The sequence below is a fragment of the Homarus americanus genome, unplaced genomic scaffold, assembly GCF_018991925.1.
Source record: "Homarus americanus isolate GMGI-L3 unplaced genomic scaffold, GMGI_Hamer_2.0 scaffold2539, whole genome shotgun sequence".
Lineage (NCBI taxonomy): Eukaryota > Metazoa > Arthropoda > Malacostraca > Decapoda > Nephropidae > Homarus > Homarus americanus.
The window spans coordinates 4,193,538-4,208,595 of record NW_024725489.1 but is presented as its reverse complement, the minus strand read 5'-3'; the positions used below and the strand labels follow the sequence as shown (position 1 = coordinate 4,208,595).

General features: G+C 33.6%; 1 protein-coding gene across 9 annotated transcripts in view; it reads right to left on the bottom strand.

The window, feature by feature from the left end:
• LOC121865021 (extended synaptotagmin-1-like) overlaps positions 1 to 15,058 on the bottom strand; it is a 98,492-nt gene that overhangs the window by 32,957 nt on the left and 50,477 nt on the right. For 5 of the 9 annotated variants that reach the window (XM_042364314.1, XM_042364321.1, XM_042364318.1 and 2 more), the window contains exons 8-11: positions 11,448 to 11,548; positions 4,215 to 4,263; positions 3,320 to 3,409; positions 2,134 to 2,229 (exon numbers count right to left, since the gene is read on the bottom strand). In XM_042364314.1, coding sequence (XP_042220248.1) covers positions 2,134 to 2,229; positions 3,320 to 3,409; positions 4,215 to 4,263; positions 11,448 to 11,548 — 336 coding nt within the window. Of the gene's footprint in view, positions 1 to 2,133; positions 2,230 to 3,319; positions 3,410 to 4,214; positions 4,264 to 7,076; positions 7,169 to 10,681; positions 10,777 to 11,447; positions 11,549 to 12,280; positions 12,370 to 15,058 lie in introns of all 9 variants that reach the window. The other 4 variants (XM_042364317.1, XM_042364320.1, XM_042364315.1 and 1 more) reach the window with 3 other exon arrangements.

Here is a 15,058-nt window from a genome sequence, read left to right as displayed (position 1 = left end):
ACTATTGTTGAGACTAGTGGGTTTTTTAACAGAACTCACTGAGGAGGAATACAGTATGTTTCTTATTGTTTTGAGTAGTGGGTCTACATAATGGGCAACTTACAGTAATAAAACAATTAAGTTTCAATTATCATTAAAAACCAAAATTTGATGTTCTTCAGTGCATAAATTCAAAGTGCCTATATCAGTCACGATGTGATGATAAAGAATGCAGTGTGGGTATTACATGTGAATAATCAGTTATTGCCTCATCTTTGGTGGGGGTAAAAAAAAAAACATGAGTACAGTACAGTATGGTACTTAAATTTTTTTATACAATTTTCAGTCCCAAGTCATTGTATTAATTCTTCACTGATGGCAGATAAGTACAAGTACCATTTTATTAAACCAATCTTTAATTTGTACTATTTTAAGACTTTTCTTACTATTGTGCCGAGTGATCAGAATCAAGTGCCAACCCCCCCCCCCCATTAGAAAGGTTAATTTTACAGGACATTTTTAATTATCAGTAACAAAATAAATAGGTTAAACTAAATTTATAAAACTACTGTTACCTGTGCTCTTTTTTATATTTAAACTACTGAAACCAACTTAGATAAAATACAGTAGAACCTCAAAATTCCAGAAGTTCTTGGCCACAATAGTCAGCTGGGTCTTTTTGTGGCAAAACTTCTCCTGAGTTATTGTGGTCAAGTGCACAAGATCAACATTCAAAATTTAACTTAAGTGTTCAAAATTCAGCAATGAAATTTTATTAACCAAATTTTGAAGATTGAGTTGTGAAGATGTTGTATTTATATAGCAATGTGTCAATCTCCTTGGACATCTAGTAGCCACATCAACTAATTGTCTGGACTCAGACACTCTAATTACAGTATTTGTATGAAGTTCTGTTTATTGCAGAATTGTAAAAGTATTAAGAAGTCTAGTAAATTACAGGGTAGTGCTCTTTGGTAGATAAAACACTGTTTGGTGGTACAGGTACACAGCAGTTACCTTAAAATTCCTATGAAAATCATGTTCAGTATTACTTATTACTAAGAATATATCCCTGTCCCAGAACTTCAGTATTCCCTCTCTATACTGAACTTCTATATGCAGAAATTTGCTATATACTGTACAGTATACTGAACTGCCAAGATTTCAATTTTCTCTCTCTACACCAAACCACTCCAGATTTCAGTATTACACCTCTAAACCACACGAATTCACTATAATACCAAACCCCTCCTCAAATCTCTCACACACTATATTCAAATGTAATATTGTAAAAATAACAAAATTTAACAAAACAAAAATGACTTTAGTTTACTTGTATACAAGAAACCTTTGGTTTGGTTCCCAGTGCATTGTGCCCTTTATGCACAGAAGCATTTTTTTTCTTTTTCAAGCATGGTATTCAGACCATTTATAATCGCCTCAATTTGATACTTTTGGCTCAGATTAGTTTGGGCTTTCATAAAAGGTAAAAATAAATATGAGAAAACGAACTACAAACCAATATTTTTTGCTCCAAATGCAAAACAAATCTAAAAATACCTTTCCCACTTCCAGGCTCAAAAATTTTCACAGGCCAAAACTGCATGCTACATACAGTACAACTAGATGTGGAAAATTTTTAGGTTTCCAATAGTAGAATAAGTTTTTTTTCTACGACACTTCTGCGGTAAATTACAATAAATAAAAAAAATAAATAAAAAAAATGAAGTGCAAACAATTTCATATCTCTGTTATTTACATATGCAATGATTATCATCAAACTGTATTATAATGTGTTGAATTTATTTTTTTTATTTTTATTTATTTATTTATTTATTTATTTTTTTTTTTAAGAGATTGGCATTTTGGGTTTTCATATAGCATGTACAATTTGGGGATATGTAGTGGTGAGGGAGGGAGGCTTGTGGTCATAGAAAATGGATCAACCCCATGCCATTTCAAGGAAAGGGGAACTTCTGGAATTTTTATTTATTTATTTATTTATTTTACCAAGAATTACTGAACTTAATATGCAAAACCAAAATGTAAAAATCAATTAATCCAAAACCATAGAATATTCAAGTAAAAAACATACTCGAAACAAAAAATATAGAACTATTAAATTTTAAAAATGCATGGCTTCACTGTACTTACATTCAGTTTCTTGGCAGAGTCGACCCAGACCAAGAGAACAGCACTATGGAGAGGGTTCTTGGTTGTGGCCTGCAGGGCACGGATTTCCTCCAGTTGCTGGTTAAGAAAAAACAAATTGCTTCAACTACTAATCAGTGTCTCCAAAATTTACAAAAGCTGAAATAAGAAATATCTTAAATACAACATTACAGACTATGGGAGTCCCATACTAGATGGCACTGGCCCTTGGAACAACTTATTACATGCTCAATGTTGAGAAATTTCAGTTTTGTTCACATATTGCTTGTTCCATACATTCAGATAATTTGTAACTTTCTAACTTACGCTAATTCTTTTCCTCTAATGTTCTAATTGTTCTCCTTTCTTGTGTTTTTATTTTTCCCTCTTTTTTCCTAGTTAAGTGAGCTGAGGCAACGTTCGTACTCTCCCAATACAAGCTAATGAGGCCTGCTTCATTTCTGTACCCTGGAGTACCCTTACTAGCATTCAGAGTTTCAAAACAAAGTACAGCTCCCCCCCCGACTCACGACCTACTCGACTTACAACCACCCGCACTTACGACCTGCCTCAGTCGTACCAAAATTGTCAAATTACGTATTTTTGAGTCCCAACGTCAGTAAAGACAAAATTTTCGTTTGTAATTCACTTTAAAATGGCTGGCAAGCTTAAAAGTGAGAGTTTTGTGGTGCTGAGAAGAAAAAGAAACACCCATTTTAGATTTTCTATTTATTATTTAAGCATTTTCGACTTACGACTGGGATTTGGGTCCCTAACCCCGTCGTAAGTCGGGGAGGAGCTGTACAGTTATTTAAAATTCAAAATCCTGTACAGTATACAGTTCACGGGTTCCTACAAATCCTAACACTTGGAGAAGACTCAACCCAACACCGTCACAAGTATAGTACAAGTTTTCAGTGAATAAGGCATTGGATATGTATGATTGCTAAAAATGCATATGAAATAGTTTTTCATTCCTACTCATTATATTAGGTCCTGCTCATTATACATAGGTCCCTGCATTACCAACTTTAGCAAAAGCTCATCTTTTACTTCAAATATCACCTCTATTATTTTAACGAGTAAAAAATAATCGTTACTTTTTTAATCAAAACAAGCGATGCAAATTTCGCCAATAAAAACACTAACAATTAATAATAATTATCAAAAAAGCTCAATAAATACAAACCAACTCCAGAGATGCACTACTGTCATGAAGGTCTAGCCAAGCAGCTCGGATGTGTAAACGACCTGATGTAGCATCAGAGAGTGGAACCCACTGAAAAAATAAAAAAAATATATAAAATCGGTGAATTATGTTATCAGGTTTTATTACGTTCAAAGGAAATTTCCAAGTAACTAAAATGACATTTAACAAGGTCCTCCACAAACACTTTCTGGATTTATAGTAAAACAAAGTTAGATAATTTTGTTCAGGTAATATAAGTGTATTGTTACCTAATTAAGACAGGAGAGCATAATAAAGATAACATAACTAGCATTGGTAAAATGCACAATGTTCAACAAGAATATTGATCTCTGTAACCTGTTTAAATAACTTCAAAATATACACACATGTATAAACTATAAATAATTTCAGGAGTGAGATTATAATATAAAGATACAGTACAGTATATCCAAATAAATCCCTGTAGGAGCAAATGATCCATGTACTGTATGCTGTACACTGATGACCACATATGAAAAAAGAAAACGAAGTTCTCAAGCACTTGTGTAATTCACATCTTCAGGGGTGAGTGCAGACCGAGTAGTAGTTAATAGCAAGGCCAATAAATACAGTAAAAGAGCGAGATAAAGTCCCTGAGTGACCTGAATATGGTGGACACCTGCTGTCCCTTGGAACTTTATCTAACTCTCCTTTACTGTCTGTATAGGTCTTGCTATTAACTATGCTTCAGTTCATATATATATATATATATATATATATATATATATATATATATATGGTTTTCTTACACAATATATTTCATTCTCTAAACTTTAAGAAAACAATGAATAGTGATTGTAGAGCAAGAGAATATTAAGCAAAGCATGAAATGGCATTAATTTTACAAAACACTCACCATGTCCACTTCTCCACTCTTCCAAATGTCATGAACATCCAGATTGGCTCTGTAGGTTATGCATATATATTAATAAAAACCTTAACACTACACAACAATAATGATTATTAAAACTAAGATAGTTACCAAATTTTCACATAAATAAACTGTAAATTCAAGCAAACTTCTAAATGTTAAAGGATACCACACAAGGCAACCCATACCCCAAAAACTTCTCCATATTCTAGCCACTTGAAAATCGTTTTTTTTTTTTTTATTCAAAATGTTCATAATTCAATTCAGGTCTATTGTAAGAGAACATTAAATAGATCTTCTTGTATACAGATTTCTCCAATTATAAAGAATGTGACTGCAGAAGCCAATTAAACTGAACTTTAAAGAATTTGCACGAAAATTTAAATCTACATGAAACCATTAATTCAGTTCATATATTCAGTCGTCAAGCCGACGTTCATTAAATGCAAACCTGTACTGTGTACAGTTGACTTATCTGCAAATCAACTTCTGGCAAGATAAATTTATTACTACGAGTACGTACTACATAACTTGATTCCAAGAACCTTGTAGAGTATCAGTTTAACTAATAAATACTACAGTACTGTACATCAAGATATCTTAAACCAACAACTTATTTCATTACTACAGTTCTACATATTTTATGCAACTTTATATATACTGTACAGGTACATTATTGAATTGTCAGAATGAAATATTAACCCAATTATTATAAACTTCTCAAATTAGCATCACCTGATCTTAATATCTTGCATAAACCCATAAAGGGACTTTAAAAAATGGTGCCATTCTTTTATTTCTCAGCTCAGATAAAGACCATGACATTACCTTCACTTATGAACAGTAAACCTCAAATTAAATGTTATTACTGTACTGTAATACCGAGGCTTTTTTCAACCCAAATCTTCTTTTAAGAAAGGATATATATAAATACTGTAGTACATTACTGTACCAGAGTGGGTGTTTACTTTGCTTACTTTATTCAAAATTGGCAATATCTACATTCAGGTTTAAGCATTAAATTTTCACTCACTTGACCAGTCAAGCTACTTAATTAAAATAATACCCAACTTACATGAATATAAAATTACAGCAATTTTTTTAAAGCATTATTGCATTTAAAAACATTACTTATCAGGTAGGGATAGTAATTTCTATTTGTACAGTCAAACCGAGGTTGCCCTATCATGACAAGTGAATTAAGCTTAGTGTAAACCCAACATTACAATAGTAATAAATCACTCCAAACCGAGTTAAAACACTACAAAGACTGTTTAACAAAGCTGCTGAACAGATGAAAAGAAAGAATGGCCACAAAAATACTGTACATACTTACCTCGGGTAACAGCATACATAATCAGAAACTACAATACTAAGTGGACAAGGGGCTTATCAGAGAAAATAGACAGCAAATAATGAAGCAGGAGTCTGTACTGAACTCAATAAATTATAAAATCTTAAAGATCATCAAATCATTTTGGGGTAAAAACAATATCATAGCAAAGATATTTATCAATTTTGAAGAGATGCATATACTATTTAATTATGCACTTATAAGCACAGGAAGAAAACTGGGCAGAAATGGAAACAAGAGTCAGGTAATGTTTGATAGGTGTCTGAAGACTGTATCAAAGTGCAAGTTTTCTCTTTACTACACAGCAACTAAGATCCATTTCCAAGACAGTTGTCTCGGTTCTTTTATATAAAACCCCAAAAAGTAATCTACAGTATACTGTACTATAATTCACCACTGCCAGCAATTAGCTAACATTATTATACAGTGTACTAATCTAGGAAGTCTCAGACCTCTTAAAGTTTACTGTGTTAGTTACTCAACCCCAATGTCTGGTAAGCACCATATCTATGTTAAGAGAAAATTCAACATCACACTAACAAATAATTGCATCAGACTTGTGTTGCAAGCCCATTTAGAATTCACTAACTTCTTTCTGCAAATCTTAATCTTAATTTTAATTTCACAAAATGTTAAGTCATTAATGCATCCATAAAATTGCACCTAAACTTAGGTGTGACCACTGCACTCATCAGATACAGTACAGTACTTGAGTGTGTACACTATACTTAAAATGCATCAAGACTTGGTTGATTCAAACTAAAGTATTGAACATAAATGTTATTACTTCCTGACATTTCTTGTAAGAAGGAAGCAGGAAAGAAAAGTCTAAAAGTCAAGGAAAAATAAATAAAATGAGAAGACAATAGGAAAGAAGTTAAAAAATGTGATGGTGCATAGTGATTGTGACCACAAACAAGTGGAAGGGACTGAACCACTTTACAAGTTCTCTACAAAAGTTCTTCCCTGGGTATTTAGGCCTATCAGTCTTAGCTGAGAGATAGCATGTGCACATTTGAGAAGTAAAACTACTGTACATAAAAAAAAGAAGCCCTTTAGCACCTATAAACATGTACCAATCTAGTTATCCTCACTTAATACATAGTGTAATCAAGGATCATTAGACAAAAAGAAATTAGGAAACCATTTAAAAATATCTTGATTCATCTGACAAAAGTTTATACAATTTCTTATTTGCAAGCGATATTACTGTATTTACCAGTCTGTCAATATAGAGACTAAACTAATACCTGTATACTGAAAAAAAAATTTAAAAACTAATTTAATGACTAAGAAATGTGCAAAATAAGCAATCCCATTCTAATCTTTGTATCTTAAGAAATTATCTAATGTCTTTTGATTTTGCTGCTGTTAGTTACTGAAGCACCAAAGTAAGTTGCTCAAGCAAGCCCAAGTGATCAGAAATATTTACATATAAAAAAAAAAGTCAATTAGGATTTCATCATGAAGCAGTTCCCTTGCATCATAGTTACCTGAGCAATGGATCATCTTTGAATATGTCATGATCTAATACCTCAAACTCTACTTCCACGTTCCCAAACCTGGTATCATAGCTACAAATATACTGTAAAATCAGGAAAGTGTGTTAGCAATTAACATGCACCAACAGAAATATTAAGAAGAATTCTGGCTGCTGTGTTTGGGGTTAAATTCTGCTTATAGCACAGTGTTAGTTAGGAGCATTTTTTACAGACTTCTAGCTGGGAAATATCAACAGGTTTTGAGAATACTGATAAACAGAGCCAGAAAAAAACTTGGGTTAATGTGATTAGTTTAAGTGTGCAGCATATAACTTCAATTAGAATTTAAAATACCATAAAGAGCATGCCACAGTATATACACATTCTAGGCAACTCCATAATGCATTTAATACAAACTTTAAATATCATACAAAGTAAATTTTTAACTAACAAAAAAGTTCAGACATTACATTTCAAAACCACATAAAATAACGAATACACTGGAAAAGAATCAGGTAGTGGAAGATAGCCTTGGATTATAACTAAATTTTCAAAATAAGTTCAGTGCATGACTTATTTCTTTCAATACTCAAAAGCCTTTCAAAATGCTTTTCAAGACACGAAACCATATTAGATGCAGTAAACGAGTCACGAAATAACTTGCCAGTGACCTTTCACAGTTTACAACTGAACTGCTGTGTAAAACTACCATATATAAAAGCAGTCAGTCAAGCTGACACAGTATGACCATATCAATTCTAATTTGACAAGTTTCATTCTTTCTAAAAACAAAATAAGTATTAAAATTTAACATCTAAATCAACAATTGGAATTCTTCATGTTCTGTTGACAAATCTTTCAACAAGTCTTGAACAACAAAAACAATGTCACATCGTAATGGCTCTGACGAGTCTGACAGTAAAGTTAACTGAGAAGTTTATCAATATGAATCTCATAAGACTATCCTCTGACTAGAAAACTAATGCATGCACAAATATAGGAACCACTTCAACAGTAACAGGTGATCCATAGTGCACTACACTAGTGCACAAGGTGCAAATTTGAGATAGCACTGTTAAACATTGGGAAAATTTGAGGATTATCTGCCTTTACAGGTGTCCTACATTATGGAAATGGCATTCAACTATCAATTGAGTTCAAGGAGCTGTGGCATCTGTCAGATCATTTTTGATAATAAATGTAATCAAAATATGTTATTTTTTGTGCAAAATATATGACATTTGTATTCAAAATATTCCTGGTCTTACAAGGAATCCAGCAATGTCAATTATATTACCCTAACTTTAGTTTGAGGTATTATTTTTTAAAATTTAGTGGTTTTCCCCCCAAAATTTCTCAGAGAGGGAAGAGCCAGCGAGTGTAGTGTGAGAAGAGGGGGAGGGAGTCGAGTCCATTATTTGAATGGACATTAACTTGGACTGCATTTCTCTTTCTCTTAAGTATTAATTGTGTGCATGTACCATCATAAAATTAAGATGTTATTTTTACTAGAACATAGGTATTGTGTCAGAAAAGTAGAGTTTGGGGGTCCGGCCAGTCTCTATTGGAATTAATCCCATATATTCTGTTGTTCACTTAACGCGGTTTTCACTTAACACGGTACCCTGTGGGTTCAATTGACCGCGTTAAGCGGGGTACTACTGTATATCAAACTACTGTACATCTACCATTTTAGGTTTGGCTAGATATAATTTTTGGTTAAGGGTTTTTAATATACTGTACTTATAATCAATCACTTAAAGGAATTAACAATATGTTCTATGTTAATTACATTTTACTTACAGACTGTATTAGCAAGATTTCATAACTGTATAAAAAATATATATAACTTGGGAAAATTTGTAAACTAAAAAAAAATATTAGTTAAAGTTACCACATAACTTTTTTAAATCTTATAAAGCAGAACAATATTTTGATTAGAATTCTGAAACTGTTAAATAATAATTCTAGTTTCTCCATTAACTGCAAGTCACGCCTTTGCAATAAAAAATTTAGTCTTGTCAATGACATATACTGGAGCAACACAGTCTTGTACAGGACATCCAAATGATACAAGTCATTGACAAATGAATCTAACCATTTCCCAGTGTAGTGACACCCTCTTGGCCTCATGCAGGTACCTGTACAAGTTCTCAGGCTGTAAGAAGCTTCAAGTATGCTCGAGTAAATGATAATCATGATCCAAAACTCCTAGAGTTGCAGGTTAAATGGGCCCCAATCCTAATAGGCTCTAACCTTTCTTAATCAAATCATCAAGATTGGGTTGGATTAAGTAAGGTTGCAGCCCAACAGACTGAGATCCACTTGACCAATCACAATCTAATGAAATACTCAAATTGTATACAGTAGTCCCTCGTAAACTTTGTTTGCAGTGGAGTGAACATCGAGTTTGTTGGTCTCTTGAATATTATTGCATTTTTACATTAAAATTATTGGTCATTCTGAAATTTAGTTAACATATTAATAATATACAGTGCAGAAATTATTATGAAACACAAAGAAGACATTAGAACCAATGCACTTTGTAAAGAATATGGCATGTCATCATCGACTGCCTCTACAATCAGCCGTTTGATATGTAAACAAAGGTGCCGGAAATACGACATACACACCTCAAAGTAAGTTAAAATACAGTATTCTATTGTTTTTATTTATTATTGCACAGTATACTGTACAGTACTGTACTGTATTTAGTTCATATTTAATGTTTTGTTAATTCTATTACAGGTATACAGTACTGTACTTAGTATGTACTTTTCTCTAAGTTGGAACCAATTACAGTACACAATATCCCATTGAAATAATATTCAGTTCCCGAAATTTTCGGTTAACGAACGACTGTGGAATCAATTGTGTTTGTTAATCAGGGGACCACTGTAATTATAAACAGAATACTCTATGTGGCAGCCAAGATGACTTAAGAATCGCTCGGTTATTTCAGATTCATTCCAAATTCAAATTGTTCAATTCATTTTTCAAAAACATACTTATTAAGCCATAATCAAAATTATAACAATCCAAATTAATGAGGGTATGGTATTTTTATTAATTCCTCACATTTACCGAGGAAAACTGTACATTAGACCACCAAGGGATAAAGACGCCACATTAATCCGCAGATACTCTAAATTTAATGCTGTGGTTGGTGAAATGGTATACAGAATATAGACCTTGGATAACTTGGAATCCACAGTTGGCGAGAGTCTACTGTATCAAGTGAACCATCAATAATTATATCAAAGTACTGTACGGGTATAGTACTCAGAACTTAATTTTTTTTAATTTTCCCAACTGCTTAGCACAAATGTTGAGAGTATTAAATCTGAAGTTCTACTGTAATTCTATGACTATGAAAATATGAAACGTGTTCTATCATTACACGAAATATAAAAGATTATGTTCAGACGTCTCTGACGCTGTAATATGAAGGTTAAAAGTCAGATATTCAATATCACTTGTACAAAAGCTTTGGCACATTAATCAACCCAAAAATAAAAAAGGCATTGTATCCAACTACAAGTAAACTAAATACAAATGATAAAAGGAGTAATTCCCACAGAGAACATGCTATGTGCTGGGACCCTGAAATAAGTTACCTCCCCAAAAAATCATTCTTTGCTCCTGGAATATTAGCATCCCAGTCCCAGCATTCAATACCGACGGTCTGACGACGAACCACATCACATATTGCCTGTGAGGGGCAGCAAAAGGGGATTATAGTGAAATTATGAGTTGGTGGGAATCTTAACACTCGCAGCAAGGTGCAGGTAAGCTCAATTTCAGTGTGCAGGATTTTATGTTATTTAACATACACTAGAATTTGCCTAATTTCACCTTATAGGCACTTGCCATTTCTGAAAACTAAATAGGTTGTATAACAATCACATGGCAATTTTCAACTTAAATATGCCACACTTTGAATGGTCAGTCATCTTCCTTCAGTTAGTAATACAAACACTAGCATTGGCTGTAAAAGGTAATAATAAATAGTAATTAAAACTTTCACAACACAATCAGCAACATTTTTAATACAAAGCTTAAAATCAACAACAAAAATTCTTGGTTCTGGGTAACGGTATACTACATCCCACTGTTCCAAGAGACTGCCAAGCACTCAAGTGGGCTTCTTCACCTTAGTTTCATAAATGTTGAATACTATAATGCATTTAACATTTTATAGTACTACAGAACATATTTATTCCAAAATTTATTTCATGCCCGTGAGCAGTAGATTAGTATACACAGGTGAAGTCCTGCCTTTATGCTCTTGTAAACTATCATTGGTAACACATCAGCAAGGGAACAATGTCAGGGAGCACTCCATGCAATCTCTCTCCTGATCACTCTAAAAACTAAAAGTACCTGCCCAGAAAGTCATCATTCTCATAAGACTTGAGAGGACTATAGTCATAGTCCCAGCACTCTATTGTCACATGTTGCCTTCGAATCACATTTGCTAATGCCTGCACAGAAACCAAGTGAGATAAATATAAAAAGTTCTTAAACAAAATAACTCAAATTTTGATAGTTCTACTTTGTACTGTGATTATATTAGGTGCTTCCGAGTGCTCATACCGGACCTTGTAATACCTGAAATGTGAGAACCTTATAACTAGCAACTTATCAAAGTCAATACCAAAGCTGTAAAAAAAAGCATAGCCAAAAGCCAAACAAAAGCCCAAATGTAACTGCAAGCTTACCCAGGCAATTTATGGACATGTACAGTACATGTAAGACAACAGCTACCCGTGCATTCTTTACAACTACAGTATGTCATGCACACATACATACTGTACTAACAATAAAGGTGACCCAGATCAAACAAAGTTCTAAAGAAGGACGGAAAACAATACTTAAAATGAAATTTATTTACATTCGTGGCTTAAATTTTCTGAAGACTAATTAAATTATGTGTAACATGTCTGTACAAGAAAAGTCGTGTGTGATGATACAACAGAATGGCAAGTGAAGTAAAGTAAGGCTGAATTGGGGAAATATAAGCCCTTGTCCATATTTTAAGGATACTAAATTACCTTTTGCAATAATTCACCACTAAAATCTCTCTAACAAAAATAAAGGTGAAAATACAAATGATGAATAACATTTGTTTTACCACCAAAAGAATGTTATACAGTACTTAATTATGGAAATAGGACTGACTGGCTTACTGTGAATTAGGCACCAAACTTTCTCACCTCCCTAGTAAATCGTCCTTGGATGGTCCATCATCTACATCGAAAACCTCAAATTCTATCTCTTGGCTTCGAATTACATCGGTCAATAACTGTCAAGTATTAGGTGAGGGAGGGGTACAAAATATAAATGTATATATATATATATATATATAAAGAAAAATAAACTTGGTTTCTATTTATTTGAAAGCTATATACACCAACTTCCAAAAATAAAAACAAGGAAAGGTTGCAAATAATATTTAAACTAATAAAAGGTCAGACAAAAAATTGCTATCACCTCATATTTCATTTATACTCTATTTCCTGTCCATGAAACAAGACAGTAATCAAGCAGATCATAACCACTTCAAACATTACATGCAAAATTTACATAAAAACTGCTAAGCATTTAGCTTAATCAGTCACATTTTTTCATTAAATTAAAAAAAATTTGTACCAAGTGTGCAAGATTTTGGTCAAGAGCCAATGATGAAGACCCATATACAAATATGGATATTAAACACGTGCTCCTTCAAAAAACCTACACTTTTTCCTCAATTAAATAAAGCTCCCTCTAAACAAGAGGAAAACTACCAGAATAAAATCTCAATATACGTATATAACGTGCACTCGATTTCTATCTAATTTTTTTTTTTAATGAATACTTCGGTAACAAAGTGCATGTAACATCAATTTAGTTACCAACAGTGATCTTGACCTTGACCCCAAAAGAACACATGTAGATCACGATGTACAGTCACTCAAAAAACTATCTTTACTGGAGGGGGAGGGTAAATTAATGTCTGAATGAACACTGACTTGTTGCCTCGATAGAGTTGTCAAAATCCTTCGTCCGTTGCGCCATATTGTCCAACACAATTTTGTAAAGATAGTTTCCTGAGCAACTATACACTTATCCTTGCTTCACTACATGTAACTTGCTAACAAAACTAATGGCCCCTAAGACACTCTCGCCCACCCCTCATCTAAAGAGACAAGCATGAACTTTGCATGCGTCCCTGTTGGGTGCTTTGCACAGGATGTAAGGGAGTGCCTAATATACTAGCCCAGCATTGTGTGGGACAAATATGAATCTGAAATCTGACCTTTGAGTGGTAAAAATTTATCCCTAGCAAGTTTTGAATTAATTCATTAAAGAATTTAATTACAGTACAGTAGTACCTGTATTTCATTTGACAAGTTTTAAGTTAGCATAGATGAACAAACACACACAGATTAATACACAAACCCATCCACAGATGGCATGGGGAATGACAATACCCCCAGGCCAAAACAGGCAGAAATAATAAATGTAACAGAAGCTGTAAGAAAAATCACAACAATATAAGAACCCAACCTACTCTACAATTAAAATATTTTAATTACTTAGCACTATTTATTGCATTCTTTTGAAAAATGTAAATCTTCAGAATTTACTTCTTTTGTGTTTTAGGGTCACTATGAGGGTATAGTTTACTTAGCAACTACACGAGTCTTCAATAACATTCCAACAAGCAAACTTAATCGGTTATATGTACAGCAATCACTGAATAAAAATAACTAAATGTCAAATAAAAACCTCACATTCTTCTTATTTTTAACTTTTTTAGTAACTTTATGATCAACACCACAAGCAGCACCTTCGTGAGAACACGCCAGAGACACAGACATTACTGAAACCTCAAGGTCAAGTGTACAGTATACGGCCTGATGCCAAGTGAATGGTGCTCTTTAGAGTAGTAGTTAAGATTTCTCTTTTATTTCAAGATGCAGAGGTGTTGAAATAATAATTTCACTGGCATGTGAATTTAAATCAAGATCCATCATAACCAAGCATATCTGCATAAGAGCTTTTAGCAAATAAATTAGCAGCTTAATTTCCAATGAAAAAGATGCAAAAAATAACCAATTTATAACTGCCAAATAAAAATTTGATCTAAAATGATGCTGGAACCTGCTCCAAGAGGGGTTAATTAAGATAAATTATTACCTTATGAAAGTAAGGAGAGTACATTCATACAACACAAATAAATCTGTTTATCACTTCAAATTTTCTAAAGCTCATAGAACATATCGATGATCATCCTGTAATTTTTCAATACAGTAGTAGTTCTTGTGAAGCAATGAAAGCACACATTTAAGGTCTTCAATATTGAAAGGTATAATAAAATCATAGGTATAAAAAAATGCCTAAGAACATGGATTCAAGATGCATATAAAGTACAGTATAAAGATTATTTTATAATGTGTGTGTGTGTGTGTGTGTACACACAGGGTTGTGTAATGCATCTAGTGTGGCAATATTACTTTCGTGTTAAGGTACAAGCACTGCTTGCTTCCAGCTACCGCCACTGGCTAGCCCTTGTGGCAAAACGAGAAACAACTTGCACAAGTCTTCTCTTGCCAGTACACAGCCTCTTCATCAAGACTCCTGCTGTGCTACCTCACAGCAACACATGGTAACAAGGTGCCTTGTCGGCCAAGGCTAGACCAGCAGGGAACCTCTGAGTAGCAATGGGCCCCAGAGGGACGCCGCAGTCCCACGAGCAAGTGGACACGTCCTGGTGCATACCAACCACTTCCACGCTGCCTTGCTGATTAACCTTGGTGGGTATAAGGCTATGGGAGTAAACCTCGAACAAAAAATCTGCAGTGGAGCCCCGCATCAGGCAGACATGCTTACAGAGCTCCAACAAGACCCTAACGGCAGTATAGGCACAAGAGGGGTACCAACATGGGAGCCCAACGACTTCACTGGCAGAGGAAGGCAATGCAAGATGGACAGGCTACTAAGGCAAA